We start from the raw sequence: 18274 nt of genomic DNA, 5'->3' as shown, positions 1-18274 counted from the left end.
TGTTAGCCTGGCTCTGAATGCAGGAAACATGGGCTTGGCCCTGGAGGTTCTTTCCACTCGTCAGTTGGAAAGAAGAGGATGGAGCATTTAATATAAAATGACATATTATGAGAACAACTATAATATGAACAAAATGGATGTGCAAATTACAACCGTCAAGCCTGATTTAGACTACCTGTACAATTATGATAGAGGAAAATGACCTCCCAATGAACATACGTCATGCTCAGCAGAAAACGAAACCACCAACCACGTAAGTATTTCTCATTTCAAGAAAGGAAACAAAAACCAATTGACAGACCAGAAGGGCAATTTTCATTTCTTCTAAAATGGCCAGTCTACGTGAAGCTATCTTTTGGTTACCTTGGTCACAGCTTTTGGAGAAAAGGTCACTGCATCCACCACAGTGATGAGGTCGCCTGGGAGGAGGCGATCGAAGTACTTCATGCAGACGTCACAGGCGTGCAGCCACTCTTGGGGGGATGCCGGGACTTGTTTAACGAGGTGAGGGTCTCCAGTCTAGAACAGCTTCTGTAACCAGATGGTGTACGGAGAGCTTGGGGAAAGCATGCGGCCATCCTTTCCAGGGATTTTGGGAACAAGTTTGGAAACGGATAAGATATTCTGACTTGAAAGGATTGGCTCCAATGCCTCAAGGGGATTCATGTTTTCATCAGTCACCTTTTTGTAGTCAAGACCTATTGGAAAGGCAAGAAAAAGAGAGAGTAGTTCATTCCAACATAAACATACAGGAACTTTCAAACCCACACAGGGCCTCTCTGCATGGTTGAATGAAAAGATTCAGTTCCAACAGACAGCTTCGTTTGTCACTGAGATAAAACTGAAAATCTGAGTTCCAATCCCTGCCTGCAGCTTGGCCAACTGTGCAGCCCTCAACAGGTCACTCTGTGAGTCCCAGCATCCTCACACGTACCCTGGACCTGGCAACATCTCCTCACTTCCTCAGTGCCCCACAGCACCTACATCCTCTTCCAACAGCTCTCTCACCAAACTGCACCAGGTTCATCTGTCATCCAGCTGACATCTCATCAACTACCTAAAGGCAGGGATTGAACCTCACTCCTTTTCCTCTGTGTCTGGTCCAGGGTCGAATTCAGTTACTCAGTAAACCACTGTTAAACTGAAGTAAATTCTCACAATCGTTATGAATAGCAGATGAAAGTACCTTATAAATTATAAAGGCTTCCCAGGTGGCTCAGATGGTAAAGAATCTGCCTGCAATGCCAGGAGACCCGGGTTCAGTAAATTATACAATTTCATACGGATTTGAGAGATTTTAATGTAGTTAACTTCTTTTCTTTTCTTTTTTTCCCCTTTTTCTCTCCCTATCTTTAATTGCATACCTTCTGGTTAACCTCTTAGTTATGAGCATAAAGACAAATAGACACCATTCTACAGATTTCCACAATTCATTAAAGATTCTAGAGCTCTTATTTTAAAGGCTTCATACATTCCTTAAACACATAGGTTCCACTGAAGTAAAATTCTGCCAAATGGCCTATTTTAAAGTGTCTCAACCTTGTCATTTATATAGATAAAATATAAACAATGGGAGTAGGGGAAAAAAGACCTCAAGAACTTTGGATTTGAATACCAGGCCTTCTGTAAGTCACTGTGTGACCTAACTTTCTCTAGTATTTAAGTCTCTCAACAGTAAGTAAAGGAGCTAGAGAGATAACTAAAGTCAATTAGCATCAAAATACTGAGGTTTCACAGTCATGCCAGCCACGGTGCAGGAACACGATCATGTACCAAAAATGAAGTCCGAGACTGAATTTAAAGAATGAATTCAGGCAGGAAGATGATCATCTTACCTGATGCCACTACCTTAAATTTCTTCAGTAGCCGAACATGGGTTTCCGGTTTAATGGCGTACTTCCCGAAATCCGCACAGCCACAGCTCTCCAGCAGAGTGAAATAGTACAGCAGCCTTTCGTGATCAAAACCACTGATCGTAGGGTAAATATACTTGACCATGTGTTTGTGAAAGCCTTCAGGGTCGGTCTTCAATGTCTCAAAGAGATGAAGGGACTGGGCGTGGTTTTCAATTTCTCCTGTGGACAAACTGAAATTAAGAGACAAATTATGTTAAGATTGGTAAGATTTGGTTCCATTTTTTTCTTTTAAGTGCCCTTTTTTCTGGAAACCTAGGAAGAAAGGCTGCTGCTTCTAAGTTGCTTCAGTCGTGTCCGACTCTGTGCGACCCCATAGACGGCAGCCCACCAGGCTCCCCCGTTCCTGGGATTCTCCAGGCAAGAACACTGGAGTGGGTTGCCATTTCCTTCTCCAATGCATGAAAGGGAAAAGTGAAAGTGAAGTCGCTCAGTTGTGTCCCACTCTTAGCGACCCCATGGACTGCAGCCCACCAGGCTCCTCCGTCCATGGGATTTTCCAGGCAAGAGTATTGGAGTGGGGTGCCATTGCCTTCTCCAGGAAGAAAGACTACTTCTCACAAATTCCTTCTTGCTGCCTAATCAAATACAGTAGTACCACTTGTTTCTGGTACAGGTGCAGGTCATTTCCACTTCAAATGGTACTACAGGATTTTCACATTATCTCATGTGGGTCTAAAGTAACCCTAGAAAGTCATATTATTTCACATTCTGCAGCAGAAAGCAGCCCAGTGTTTACTAGCTAGGAAATGAACCCAGATCTGTCACCTTCCACTATGCATTATTTCTTCATGTCATAAGAAAAAAGGTAAAACTTGAGCTTCATTATAGAAATGTAAACAAACTTATTATTTCAGGAATTTAGGAAAAAGGGAGGTGAAGAAAAATGCTCAACTTTCTGGCGTAAATTTTATATTCAAGAGGCTAGAACTGATATTCAGAGGACATAACCTTGATACTGTGTTCAAACAGAATAAAAATAGGAAAGAAGAGATACTTGCACTTGAATTGTCTGTAGTAAAGAAGCCACTTGAATAAAGCACATATCTTAATGTTTCAATCTTGACTTAAATGTTTTTATAATGTAATTTATTAAAAGTCATTTAATGTCAAACTGTTGAAAACAATTTTAAGGGGTTTTGTTTGGTTAATCAGTTTGTGTTAAATGGGTGATGGAGAGGGCTGAATTTTGGTATCATACTTTCCTCTGGACAGAACACAGTGCCTCCTGCCCAGTTTAATCCTGACACCCCACAAAGGAAGAGCTTCAAGCTTTCTAACTGTAAGAGGTCTCCAGGCAGCCCTGGGCTCTAATGGAAACACCCAGCTTCCAGAGTTCATAGTAGCAGCAGAGAAAGAACCTGGGAGCAGAGAATGAGACCTGGAGCATGAAGCGAGACCTCAAGCAGGATAAAAGTTAGGCTTTATATAGTTTAAAAGCAACTCCTCTGAAATACAACATTCTATTCATTGGAATTCCCTCTTTTAGCAAGTGCCAAGACATGTTTTTGTTTTATGTAAATAAAGTTAACACACGATATACTTTAAAATCTGTACAAGGGTGTGATAATACTTGGGATAATGGCAGCAATCTATAAAGTCAAAATATCAAGCAATTCCAAAATGCGTTTTTAACTTTCAGTTTAAGAGAAATCCTATTTTTCTATTAAGATACAATTCAAACATTTGCAAAAATATCCCTCTCTATAAAAATGTTCCTGGACTATAAAAATGCCCCACAGTTTCTTTCTATTCATAATATGCTTTAACTATTTACTAGTCTGCCTGTCCCACATAGACTATGTACCACTTGATGGCAAAAATGACACCACATCTTCTTTAGCTTTAGTTTCTCAGTACCAAGCACCAGCGTGTGGTATGAAGGAAACACTCGACATGTGCCTTGAATGCCAAATAGATGGGAGGATGAACAAAAACTTAGGTGTCCTCTACAGATAAGAGACCTGTGCTCAGCACCAGGGAGGGTATCAAGATTTACAACACAGAGCTCTCAGCTAGCAGTGTGAAAATCCAGTTGCATTCTAAATAATTAAACAACAATGCACAATAATGGTGTGGGCTAACAAAGGACATGCAATTATATCCCAATCAAGAGGAGAACCACTTGTAGACATAGAGAACAGAATTGTAGACAGAGCAGGGGAAGGAAAGGGTGGGATGAAAGAGTAGCACTGAAATATATATATATATACCACATGTAAAATAGATAGCTAGTGGGAAACTGCCATATAACACAAGGAGCTGAACCCGGTGCTCTGTGACAACCGAGGGGGTGGGCGGGAGGCGACATATGTATACTTATGACTGATTCACACTGATGTATGGCAGAAACCAACACAACACTGAAAAGCAATTATCCTTCAATTAAAAAAAATAAATAAAAGGGTAAGGCCACTAAAGCTATAACTTCAGAGTAGGTAGATATCAACGACAACAGAAGGTTTATTGAAAGAAGTGCTTGAAGTTGGTATTGTAGAAAGGAATGAAGCAGAAATAATATGAACGAAAGTATCAAGACAAGCGAGCACAAGGTCTGTATAGGAAAGAGTGAGTATAAATGGATGGCTAGTCCGAAACTCTTCTGGATCCTACAACTATTCAAAGTGTGCAAGGCCATCTCTGAAATACACAGGCAGGCCTTGTTTTACTGTGCTTTGCTTTACTATACTTCACAGATACTTGGTTTTTTTTTTAAGACAAATCAAAGCTTGGTGGCACCCCTGCATCATACAAGATGACTGGTGTCATTTTCCCAAGAGCATTTGCTAACTTCGTGTCTCTGTGTCACATTTTGGTAATTCTCGCAATATTTCAAACTTTGTCATTATCATTATTTGTTATGGTGATCTGTGATCAGTGATCTTTGATGTGACTATTGCAATTGTTTTGGAATTTTCAAGCAATGAATATCTTTTAATTAAGGTCTGCATGTTTTTCTTGCCTGGAAAACCCCATGGACGGAGGAGCCTGGTAGGCTGCAGACCATGGGCTCGCGAAGAGTCAGACACAACTAAGCGACTTCACTTTCACTTTTCCCTTTCATGCATTGGAGAAGGAAATGGCAACCCACTCCAGTGTTCTTGCCTGGAGAATCCCAGGGACGGGGGAGCCTGGTGGGCTGCCGTCTATGGGGTCGCACAGAGTTGGACATGACTGAAGCGACTTAGCAGCAGCAGCAGCAGCACGTTTTTTTAGATGTAATTATTTTTGCACACTTACAGACTACAATACAGTGTAAATGTAACTTTTATATGCACTGTGAAGCAAAAATTCATGGACTAGCTGTATTGTGATATTGGCTTTATTGCAGTGATCTGTAACCAAACCTGCAATATCTCCAACGTATGCCTGTACTGTACACCCAGTGGTATATGCAAGTCACAGAATTTCTGATGTTCCTTTGTAATTTGCTAAGTGAAGTCTGAAAACAATGTAGTGAAGAAGTAAATAAGAAGCTGTGTCATCCTGTTAAGATGATTCATACTCACAAAGATTTGCAAGCAGAAGAACACGCTCGATGGAAGGAAAAAAGAAAACAAAAAAAAACAAAACAAAAACCTTGCACTTGTTACACTGATAACTGCCAGACAAGTGGAATCTGGGTAATTACCAACTTGAGAGTGAAAATATTAGTCACTCTGTCATGTCCAACTCTTTGTGACCCCATGGACTGTAGCCTGTCAGGTTCCTCTGTCTGTGGGATTCTCCAGCCAAGAATACTGGAGTGGGTTGCCATTTCCTTCTCTAGGAGATCTTCCAGACCCAGGGATTGAACCCAGATCTCCTGCGCTGCAGGCGGATTCTTTACCATCTGAGCCACCAAGCAAGCCCAATTACCAACTTCCAGATGAGACCTGTCATTAGAGACAAGTGACCTGCCTAAGACCAAGTGTCCAGATCTGTCGGGACTCTGTGTGGATGGGTCTGCTCACCTTGTCACAAAGCAGCCACCAATCCATGGAGCTCCAGCACCTGTACTGATAACCATTTCAAAAACAGGATTCTTTCTCTAACACAGACATTAGTTCTCTCTCCCAGTGGCAAAAATCTAAGAGTTCTCCTGTCATACTTCATTCCTATCACCTGATAAACAGATTATCTAAGACAGACTCATTTACAAAATGGACAATGACTAAATCATAATAGCTTTAGCTCATCTATGTTTGACTTGATTCTGAAAATAGTCTCTTTCAGTCAACATTACCTTCCCCCTTCCCACCCACCTACTCTTCTGTGCCTACAATTCAGTTTGCTCAATGTGCAATTTTCCCTAATTATCTTGTCAAGAGAGATACTGGAATATCTTTACTGACACATGATAAATACGAAAACCTCCCTCTTCAGTAAATGACAAGGTACTAAGATCTTTTATAGATGCCAGTAATCGATAATCCATTTTAATAGTTCCATCGAAAGAAGCTGTTATCTTCCCTTTGGAACAAGAAATGAAATCTCTACTTAGAAAACAATTCCAAAGAACCCACATTCAAGAAGAGTAGGAAGAAATACCATGTGGCCTTTTCACTAATCAAATCAGTGGTTGCCCTTAAAAACTGTTTAAGTGCTTTTTCTAAGTTTTAGCTGTAAGGCAGCTCATTAACTTTCAGAGATTAACTACAGGAAGAAGCTAGCATTAGTTGTACTAAAGGCACAAGGAATAAATTATTGGCACTAATCCCATTATTAAGGGGTTCTGTAATGGCTTCTAGCTGTCAATCACCCAAAAATGTGATTCAAGAACAGCATGAATTGAAAGGACTTCTATTGGTATAGGGAAAAAAATTTATTCAAATGTATTATACTTTACTTAATCTGAGACTGAGTAATACACCATTTCATGAGTTGACTGTAAGGAGTACACAGAAGGGGGTTGGAAGGAGAGAGGTGAGGGCTCCTGGGAGAAGCTGGAAGGAGCAAAGGGATGGGCCTAGGGGTCCCCCAAAGACTAACCCCAGTAGTATGAAGATGCGTAAACCCACGTGAATGACCATGACCACAGGTGAACAGGCCCCCACCACTGACTCTTTCCCCACTGTGGAAAGAGATGATTCTACCCTTTAAATCACAACTCCTCCAATGTGAGGAGGGACACTCCTCCTCGATGTCAGGGAAACAGTTCAAGATATTTACCACACAAATGCCTCCGAAGGAACCTGACATCACAGACCTGATCTGTAGCGCTGCCTGACAGCTGCATATGTGATTAAGTGGGGGAAATGTGGTGAAAAAATGATGGCCTTTTTCAGCTTCTCCAGCATGTTAGCCAAGTGCCTTTGCAAACCAAAAAATGAACTTTCACTCTGCAAGGTCACCTACGAACTTCATGAGAGGCTCAGTAATGAGGACCTCGGAGTCGACTTCTTGACACACTAGCACTTGCCGAGCTCCTCTGTGGAACGGTTTCTATGGACAGAGTGGTTATGTGGGAGGAAGGCCATGTGAACAGGCTTCGTCTCCTCCAGGACAAGCCTGACCCCTTAAGCCTTCTCATTTCTCATAAATTGTCAACTCCGACTGGTTTATGGAGTCTCCTATTATCTCTCTACCAAAAATATTTTAAAAGATATCATAGCACAGACATAGCAATGGGCATCCTCCAAATTCTGAAAGAGATGGGAATACCAGACCACCTGATTTGCCTCTTGAGAAATTTGTATGCAGGTCAGGAAGCAACAGTTAGAACTGGACATGGAACAACACACTGGTTCCAAATAGGAAAAGGAGTTTGTCAAGGCTGTATATTGTCACCCTGCTTATTTAACTTATATGCAGAGTACATCATGAGATACGCTGGACTGGAAGAAACACAAGCTGGAATCAAGATTGCCAGGAGAAATATCAATAACCTCAGATATGCAGATGACACAACCCTTATGGCAGAAAGTGAAGTGGAACTTCACTTGAAGAGGAACTAAAAAGCCTCTTGATGAAAGTGAAAGTGGAGAGTAAAAAAGCTGGCTTAAAGCTCAACATTCAGAAAACGAAGATCATGGCATCTGGTCCCATCACTTCATGGGAAATAGATGGGGAAACAGTGTCAGACTTTATTTTTCTGGGCTCCAAAATCACTGCAGATGGTGACTGCAGCCATGAAATTAAAAGACACTTACTCCTTGGAAGGAAAGTTATGACCAACCTAGATAGCATATTCAAAAGCAGAGACATTACTTTGCCAACAAAGGTTCGTCTAGTCAAGGCTATGGTTTTTCCTGTGGTCATGTATGGATGTGAGATTTGGACTGTGAAGAAGGCTGAGCGCCGAAGAATTGATGGTTTTGAACTGTGGTGTTGGAGAAGACTCTTGAGAGTCCCTTGGACTGCAAGGAGATCCAACCAGTCCATTCTGAAGGAGATCAGCCCTGGGATTTCTTTGGAAGGAATGATGCTAAAGCTGAAACTCCAGTACTTTGGCCACCTCATGCAAAGAGTTGACTCATTGGAAAAGACTCTGATGCTGGGAGGGATTGGGGGCAAGAGGAGAAGGGGATGACAGAGGATGAGATGGCTGGATGGCATCACTGACTCGATGGACGTGAGTCTGAGTGAACTCCGGGAGTTGGTGATGGACAGGGAGGCCTGGCATGCTGCGATTCATGGGGTCGCAAAGAGTCGGACACGACTGAGTAACTGATCTGATCTGATTAAGCACTTCTTAGATAGCAAGTATTATGCTATCTCATTTAATTCTTACAAAGCAGTTATCTTATAATTGATATTCACATTGACCTGAAAAATAACTGTTCAAAAATCAGATCTGCAATCTTAGGTTGACAGCTGTCAGAGGGTGAGTTCAGTAAATCTGGTCTGTTTCCAGAATTAATAGCTGTTGTTGTTTAGTTGTTAAGTCATGTCTGATTCTTTTGTGACTCCATGGGGTCAGCCTACCAGGCTCCTCTGTCCATGGGATTTCCCAGGCCCCAGGCAAGAATACTGGAGAGGGTTGCCATTTCCTTCTCTGGAGGATCTTCCCAACCCAGGGACTGAACCTGCATCTCCTGCTTGGCAGGCAGATTCTTCCCCACTGAGCCACCAAGGAAGCCCAGACTTAAAAATAGCTACTTTTTTTCACCCCTGAGCATCTACTACAACATGCCAGGTATTTTATATAAATATCTCAAAGCTTGCAGCAGTTTTGCAAGATGGAGTGAGAATACTCATTTTGCAGAGGAGGAAACTCTAGGAGTAGAAGGATGAAACAACTTGCTCACCAAGGCCACATCAGAAGAAAGTCATGGAGCTGTGGTGTGAATCCAGACCTGTAGGATTCAAGTACTGAGCACTTTTCACAAGATGAGAACAGGCCCCAAATGCATCTTTTTCTTATTACATTTTGTGCCAGTATAAGGAATTTTTTTCTTTACTATTTGGGGGAAAAGTAGCCCTAAGTATCATAACACAGAAAGGGAGGTAGCAGATGTATGAAAAGAATTGCCTCCATTTGGGTAATGGTAGCATTTAGTTTTTCCATTTTTAGGATTGGTAGATTTTTTCTTATGTACAATGCAAATCACAGTCGTGATCAGCATCATGACCCTTTGGGCCAAAGAAAGATCAAAAGTTAATGCATAGCTCAATTTTAAAAAATGGGTAAGACCTATGACCTGAATTTCTATAGTCAAGCCTTCGACTCCAATATGGATTCTTCCTGGACTTGAATTTTTATTTACCTTATTTTTCAATGTTACAAAAAGCTAAGCTGCCTTAAATCCCCCTTTCTACACACTAATTATTCTCACACTAACTCTTCAACTAAGCCAAGAGGAGAAAGCCAGAACTGAGAATTCTCTACAACATGGCACTCTGGACATCAGCCTATGAACAACAGCAACCCTCAGCTTCTGTTTCAACACAGGAGAAGGTAGATACATTACATAGTTCATTGACTTCCTCATAGCTATAACATGCTCTTGCCCATCCTTATATGTGAGACCACAGACTCCTAGTAGACAATATACAACTGATTGTGCAAAGCAGCACAGCACAGGCAGAGTCCCTTCCCAACATCTAAAGATGTGGCACTAAACTGACCAGCTGAGATGAAGAGGTATCTCACTTGATCTCTGCCACCCAAGCAAGATCATGCAGATAATCAATCCCCTGGGTGATGGAAAAGCACATATCAGAGTGAAATAAAAGTGTAGGATATGTGGCCTTCAGGTCTGCAGCTTAAATAAGAAGGAACAGACTGAGGCTGTTCTCAAAGCTGACAGTCAAAGGTATCTCTGGCCCCTGTGTAGTCCTCCTTTGCTCACTGGGCTCCACTCGCTCCAGCCACCAAGGCTGTTCCTTTACTCAAAAATGCCAACAATCCACTGTCCCAGAATGGAGTCCCTCTGCAAATGCCTTTTCTTCCTTTCTCCAAGAGTGATCTGTTTGTATGTCCTAAGACAGGTCTTTTCTATCCGCTCCTTGTGGGTTTCCTTTATGGTACTTACTATGACTAGCAATTTATTTTTAGTTGTTCTTAACTGTGTGTGTGTGGTGTGGGTCTCCCCAGTTAGAATACATGCTATAGAGTAAGGAGGAGCCCATTTTGTTCAACATTTAAAACTGTGCTCAAAATACAAAAGTTCTAGTAAGAAAGATGATAATAATACTTCATGAATAAACAAATGCACTATTCCACCAGCTAGAAGCATCCTCTGCCATTTCAAAATGATCCCGTATTCAAAACTTAAAGACATTGATGGAATCAGCAGAACTGACAAGAGCAGTAACAGGAATAATCTTGACAGATTGAAGAGCCACCTGGCTACACACACACACCACAGATTTTCTCTAATCTTTACAACCATAACCAGGTGGGGATCATGGTCCTCATACCTGAGAAAACAGCAATGCAAGAGGATCGGGAGACTTGCTCAAGGCTACACAGTTAGGGTTATGGGGAGCAGAGCTGGATCTTGAAATGTGGCCTGACTCCAAAACCCATGCCCTCACACCAGACATCGTCTCTAAGATGCACCAAAGTGCCTAGAACAGCCCAGAGGTGAAGAGGGCTGTGGAGGCTGCGGTGAGCGAGAATCAACCCTGAGCTCAGGGAGCTGAACACACTCAGAAGAGCCAGGGTCCGCCAGCTGGAGCTGACTACAGGCACACAGACCCACAAAGCCATCTCTGATGTTGAAAACTACCAAGAAAAAGAAAGAAAATGAGAAAAAATAAGGGGGAAAGGAGGCCAGGAACTCAAGTTTGGGTGTTTATGACAATTATCTCTTTCTTACAGGAGTGAAATTCCAGTAATCACTACCATTCATTAAGGATCGATCATGTGTCAGGTTCTGTAGGTTTGACATTTCACCATGAAATCATTTATGACTTAAGAATATAGGAGAATGAGTTTCTGAGAACTGATTTCTCCCATGCAGGGACACACGGCTGGAGAGACTATCAGGATGTACTCACGGTTTCTTGATCGGAAGCGTCTGCGTTAGTGCACAAGGCTCCCTCATCCAGCCTGTGTGCCTGCTTCTCTGTACATTGGCTGAGATGAGGAAATACCTCCAAATTCAACCAAGAGGAAGGAGAAGGCAAAATTATAGAAAAATCAACTTCAGAGGCGAAGATGGCTTTTTTAAAGGAATAGTAACACAAAAACCCTAAAATAAAGAACGTCTTTTTCTTGTAACTGCAATCTACTGACATCTTATTGGCATTGATTCAGCAAGTAAATATTGGGCAATTTCTACTGTATTAACAGCTGATCTTTAATACTCATGTGACTAAGCTGGACTGAACAGTATGACAAATAACAGTCTTAAGTAAAGAACAGGGAGCACCAAACACCACTTGCTAAATCAACATTAGGTGTTTTGTTGCTCATAAGTAATGGCATCAGCAGATAATGATTTCCTTTTTGTAACTGCTGTGCATCTGCATAATCACACTGTGATCTGCCGTAATGATATGCTGGGAACAGTCATGCACATTACTAGATTGCCTGATAATTTATAATATATTCAGAGACCAATGGGGCATCCTGTTTGGACAGATATGACAACCTTTTATGAAACAGTCAATGAAAAGAGACATTTAATAAAATGCCAAAAATTTTTAAGCCAATATGCATTTTATAATAAACATTTATTTGAACATGTCTATGCCTCTAAAATGGTGAAGTTACTACAATATTTATTACAGATTAATACTGTCATCCATGTAACAATTTCATAAATATTTAAGATGTAGATGGTAGAATTCCAGAAATATTAATAAAATTAAAGCTGATAAGTTATAACAGGTCTTGACCATTCAACCGGGATGCTGGGAAAGACTGAAAGCAGGAGGAGAAGGGGACAACAGAGGATGAGATAGTTGGATGACATCACCGACTCCACGGACATGAGTTTGAGTAAGTTCCGGGAGTTGGTGATGGACAGGGAAGCCTGGCATGCTGCAGTCTGTGGGGTCACAAAGAGTTGGACAAGAATGAGCAGCTGAACTGAACTGACCATTCAACACTACCCCTCTTCTTTAAACCCTTTTGTCCCATAGCTTCTCTAGAACAATATTCCTCCCTCTCAATTGCTGATTTTGTCCCTTTTGCTGGCAGCTCTTCCTCTCCCACTAATTGTGGAAGGTCCTCAAATTTTGTGCTAAGTCTTTCTCCTCTCTTATTCTACATTCACTCCCAAAGAACACCAGCAACATGACTTATTTATTATCTATGTGCCTATAACTCCCAAATTACTATCTCCAAACTCCACCTTTCCTTATGAATCCCAAATCTGTAAGACACACTGTCCACTTGATCTTTCCTCTTGGGAACTGCCACATGTATAACACTTCTATTCCTTTGCCTTTTCCTCACCCTCCCCTAACCTTGTGCCCCTAACTAGTATTTTCTGTCTCAAATGATGTCATCATCCAATGGACTGACCAAGTAGAGTCCTGGATGTAATGTTTAACCCTCCTCCTTTCACTCACCTCCATAGCTAGTTTATCCTTATTATTTGACTTATTTAGTGCCCTCTATTTCACTTTGCAGGTATCTCTGAAGCCCATTCTCATTACTCCTATACTTTCAAAACCCCACTCCAGGCTATGGTCATCCGTCCTATAGTCTATTACTCTCATAGTTTCCTAAACAGTCCATATATGTCTGCAACGGCCTCCCTAAAATCTTTCCTCAACATGGTGGCCACAATGATCTTATCAAAATGAAAACCTGATCATATTACCTCTCTCTCTTATCAGAATCCTTAGGTACCCTCCTATCACTCTTAGGAAAGATCCCACAGCCCTAGATAGGGCCCACATGCTCTTGTTACAAGGTCTGGTTTCCCCCCATCTCACATCATGCTCCAATGACTCTGGGGGCCTCACCATATCACCATCTATTAGGCCTGCAGAAATCATGTTCCATCCTGTCGAGGGGCTTTTTACAGTAAACTGTCCTGCCTTCCTAGAAAACGCTTCTAGTATATTCAATACTTAATTTTGAGTCAATAGTTATGTCTCAGCTCAAGAGTTATTTCCTCAGGAAAGTCCTCCCTAACTATGCCAAATCCCCTAGTTGGGCTCTCTTATACAGGGCCTGTCACAGTTTTAATTTCACATTTGCCTATGTCATTATTCAATTATTATCTGTCTTCTACCCTAGACTAAAAGTTCCAGGACAACTCAAATGTCTGCTTTTGTTCACGACTTGTAACCCTAGGACCTAACACTATTCCTAGTACACAAGAGATTCTCAGTAAATGTCTGTGATTCAATGAATAAAAAGTCTCAAATTCAGGATTATCACTGAAAACAAAAACTAAGACAATCATTAGCATATTGATGTCTAAAGAGATGTATGAAGAGAGATTGTACAAAGAGACCAGTCGACAACAGCTCAAAAGGAAAAGTGAAACTGAACAATACAACTTCAAGATTCCTCTAAAACAGACTCTGAAAAAAGACATGGACGTAAACTTACACAAGTTGTGTGCTTACCCACTGTCGGTGAACAGGAACTCCAAATGGGTCATAAAAATCTCCCAACGGGAGACGCTGTAGCGCTGGGCCAGAGAAAGAGCGATGCTGTAGACGTTTTCCTCCAGCGTCCTTCACAAATGTGCATCAACCACAGGGAAAGGAAAGAAGAGAAACACGTGACCTTAATCAGCAGAGAAAGCGTTCATTACGACTGCTCTCATGCTAAAGGGGGCGCAGCCAGCACAGTCCCTCATAAGACATGTCACAGTAATTCAGGAAAAGTACACCCAAGGGATTTTAATGCTCCTTCTTCACTGTGATGCGTTGCAAATGACCAAGGAATCGTCTAGATCAATGGACCTCAAACGAGGGTGATTCAGCTCCACTCAGGGAACATTTGACAATTTTGTCTGGAGACATTTTTGATTGTCATGGTGGGTGAGGAAAAGGAGAAAGCAGTTGGCATCTAGTGGGCAGAGGTCAGGGAGGCTGTGGACCAACCTACAATGCACAGAACAGCCTTCCTGCAACAAAGAATGACCCAGTCCAAAACGTAGTGAGATAAAAAAATGATGGTCTAGGTACCAGGGCCTACAGTGAAAAAGGAATGCAAAGAAATGGATCCCTGCCCCACAGGTAAATCTCTGAGAAAAACACAGTTAGTCACTCAATAAATTCTCATTTTCTACACTGGGCCAGCTATTATGCCAGCTGTCTAAGATATAAAAACAACAAGATACTTCTTGAGGAACTCGCGGCCTAATGGAGTGTATGAGGTGTGAACCAGGCATCAAACAGAAAGGGGTAATGTCAAAAGACTACAAAATACTGTGAGGATACAGATGAGAGAGTGAACAGGGATTAACTAAGCAGAGGCGATAAAGAGGGAGAAGAGACAAATGGGCTTTTGATAGACGGGGTTTCACAACCATGAATGCACAGGGTCCTCAGGTCTACTGAAGGACCTATACCTTATCCTACAGGCAGTGGAGACTCAATGGAAAGTTCAAATCAGGGAATGGTGTCATCAGATATGAGAATCTCTAGGTATGTAAACAATTCTGGTCCAGAGCACCTACATAAAGGCCATATTGGAGAAATTGTCACAAGACCCCAACTTTCCTGAAGCAAAGGAAACATAAGGATGGGATTCTTCATTAGGAGGATGGTTGTCTATCAGCAGACGAATGGATAAGAAAGCTGTGGTACATATACACAATGGAATATTACTCGGCCATTAAAAAGAATACATTTGAATCAGTTCTAATGAGGTGGATGAAACTGGAGCCTATTATACAGAGTGAAGTAAGCCAGAAAGAAAACATCAATACAGTATACTAATGCATATATATGGAATTTAGAAAGATGGTAATGATAACTCTGTATGTGAGACAGCAAAAGAGACACAGATGAATAGAACAGTCTTTTGGACTCTGTGGGAGGGGGCAAGGGTGGGATGATTTGGGAGAATGGCATTGAAACATGTATATTATCATATGTGAAATGGATCGCCAGTCCAGGTTTGATGCATAGGACAGGGTGCTCGGGGCTGGTGCACTGGGATGACCCAGAGGAATGGTATGGGGAGGGAGGTGGGAGGGGGGTTCAGGATGGGGAACACATGTACACCTATGGCTGATTCATGTCAATGCATGGCAAAACCACTAAGTAATTAGCCTCCAATTAAAATGAATAAATTAAAAAAAAAAAGAAGGATGGTGGATAAAAACCACAGAAACAGGAATGAAATACCTATTACCATCAAGTAATACTGCTAAGACTACACTTAGCCTCACTAAGGAAACCGATATTTGTAAGTTGGATCATCTAGGAGCTGGCAAATGATTTCCGTTCAAAGCCAAATAGTAAATCTTTCAGGCTTTACCACCATATGGTCTCAGAAGCATATTCTTCTATTGCTTTTTACTCCTGCTTTTCCACAAACCTTTAAAAATGTAAGCCATTTTTAAAAATGTAAAGCCATTCAATGCTCATAGACTATAAAAAAGAGACCAAGGACTGAATTCAGTCTGTCAATACCTGGATTATTAGGCAACTGTCATTAAAAATGATTTCTTAAAGGATTTATTGATAAAACTCTCATTTTATCCTGACATCCACAGGATAAAATGAGAGTCTGTGGAGAACAGGGACCATTAGCAGTTCACCCTTCCTATTATGAGAGTCTACCACAGCATCTGACACCAGGTGTGTACTAAGTATTCACATCTTTATTATCTGATAAAAGTGGGAAGAAACCAAACTATATTCTGTTTTCCTCAAAGTCACCCTAGCCACTGAGATAGTAATAACTAAGATAATACAGACAAAAAAGGACAACTATAATGTATGCACAGAAAACAACAGCCATTAAAATGGACATAAAATTGGTAAGAAAATAAAGAATGGCCACGTTTGAAGGTGGAGCTGCAAAACAGCAGGAAGCAGGTTCTTCAAGGATTCTTTTGTGTGAGATGCTAAAATCCTGTCTCCAAACCAGAAGTGCTAACTCAGAAAACTCATAGATACTTTGAGATATTTTGAACGAGCCATCTAAAGACTGCTGTGTATATTTATAAACAACAGATTGTGGAGAAGATTCTATTATTTATTTATCAAAAGCATATATTTGTCCTCTAGGATATGCTTCAAATAGCATGTGCTAGCTGGATGCTTAAAAAAAAAAGACAAGACAAAGCCCTAGCAAAAATGATGTAAGGCATGCCTTATCTTGTTAACTTGTATCTGCATAATAACCCTCTTCTAAGAAACCATAAACAATCTCACTCAGGATTACCAAATGCCCAAAGAAAAGCCCACTGGACTTGGCAATAGGAAGTGCAGGCTCAACTCCTGGCTCTGTGACCTTGAACAATGCTTTAAAGCTCTGTGCTTCTCACATGCCTCTTCCAAAAGTAAGGAGATTGCATGATATTATCTCTTCAGTCACTTTCAAATTGGACATTAAACGAACCTAAGAAATTATGAACCTCCAGGAGAACAGAGGGGAAGAGTAAAAAAAACTGTACATTTCTCTTAACTGAATTCTCCCATAGGCTGTCCCTACTATCTTTCTTTGATCTCCATTTTCCCTGCCTCACTCTAAAAAGAATTTGAGTGTCTTCTCATAGGAAAAAAGCCCAGGATAATATAAAGTACTATTAGAGTACTAAAGTTATTTTGCTGCTTTAAGATTTAAGAATAATGATGAAAAATAGCAACGGCCACTGCCATAATCAAGACCGTCTTTGCTATTTTAAGGTACCTCTCGTGAGTGCATGCTAAGTCACTTCAGTCATGTCTGACTCTGTGACCCCATGGACTATAGCCCATCAGGCTCCTCTGTCCATGTGATTCTCCAGGCAAGAATACTAGAGTGGGTTGCCATGCCCTCCTCCAGGGGATCTTCCTGACCCAGGGATCGAACCCGCATTTCCTACGGCTCCTGCATTGCAGGCAGATTCTTTACCACTGATTTTAAGGTACTTATCAGGAGAGATTAATAACTGTAAAATGTAGGCACAATCTACCCTTGTTTCAAAGGCTGGAAACCTAGACTGAACTGCATACAAATGCTTCTGGGAAAATTCAATCAGGCAGTGTGGGCAGGGTGTGTGGTGCTGAAGATGTGATGCCTTTGGTAGGTAGCAGGAAATCACAGCTGTGATCCTTACCATCTATGGAAACTTGGGCCAATTACTTAATATTAATAAGCCTTAAGTTCTTTGGAAAAGGAAACGGCAACCCACTCCAGTATTCGTGCCTGGAGAATCCCATGGACAGAGGAGCCTGGTGGGCTACAGTCCATGGGGTTGCACAGAGTCAGACATAACTGAGTGACAAACACTTTTAAGTTCTTCAGCTATAACATGGGGATAACATTTTCTATCAGAGGGCTACCTTTAAGGATTAAAAGATGTTTTCAAAATAAAGTTTATAGAGCATCTAACACCATTCTAGGCCCATAAGAAGCACTCCACAAATCAGGGTGTTAAAAACAAAACATACCTCTAACTTAATAACCATTGTGAGTGAGCCCACTTTATAAAAATATCTTGTTTAACTTCCCCAACACCTGGCATGTAATTCTCATTTGATCAGAACTCATTTGATCTAAAACAAAAAATGAGGACCAGTATTAAAACCAAGGGCAACTCCATACCTAGAAGAGAACATTCCCACAGGCCTTGAAGTGTACTGGCATCTCACACAAGGGCTAACTTTTCTCTGGAAAGAGCTAAGGGACAAAGGAAAAAACGGAAGCTGCTACAGGCTTCGAACAAGAGAAACTGCCAGAGTGAAAGATCTGCTTTCTCTCGGAACCCAGGACAGATGAAGGTGCCCTGGACCCACAACACGTGGTCCTTCCTCTTGGATTAAGTCGACTGTACCTATTTTTAACACAGTGAGGAAATTAAACA

At 41.3% G+C, this 18274-nt stretch overlaps 1 protein-coding gene across 1 annotated transcript in view; it reads right to left on the bottom strand.

The window, feature by feature from the left end:
• Window positions 1-226: 226 nt before the first annotated feature.
• The window catches only part of LOC129640246 (NBAS subunit of NRZ tethering complex-like), a 43619-nt gene continuing 25571 nt past the window's right edge, over window positions 227-18274 (bottom strand). Inside the window, 3 exon segments of the mRNA XM_055565451.1 lie at window positions 227-698; window positions 1836-2086; window positions 13872-13982. Coding sequence (XP_055421426.1) covers window positions 349-698; window positions 1836-2086; window positions 13872-13982 — 712 coding nt within the window. The 3' untranslated portion in view covers window positions 227-348.

The sequence above is a fragment of the Bubalus kerabau genome, chromosome X (genome assembly GCF_029407905.1).
Source record: "Bubalus kerabau isolate K-KA32 ecotype Philippines breed swamp buffalo chromosome X, PCC_UOA_SB_1v2, whole genome shotgun sequence".
In the NCBI taxonomy this organism is placed as follows: domain Eukaryota; kingdom Metazoa; phylum Chordata; class Mammalia; order Artiodactyla; family Bovidae; genus Bubalus; species Bubalus kerabau.
This window is presented reverse-complemented; position numbering and strand designations above follow the sequence as displayed.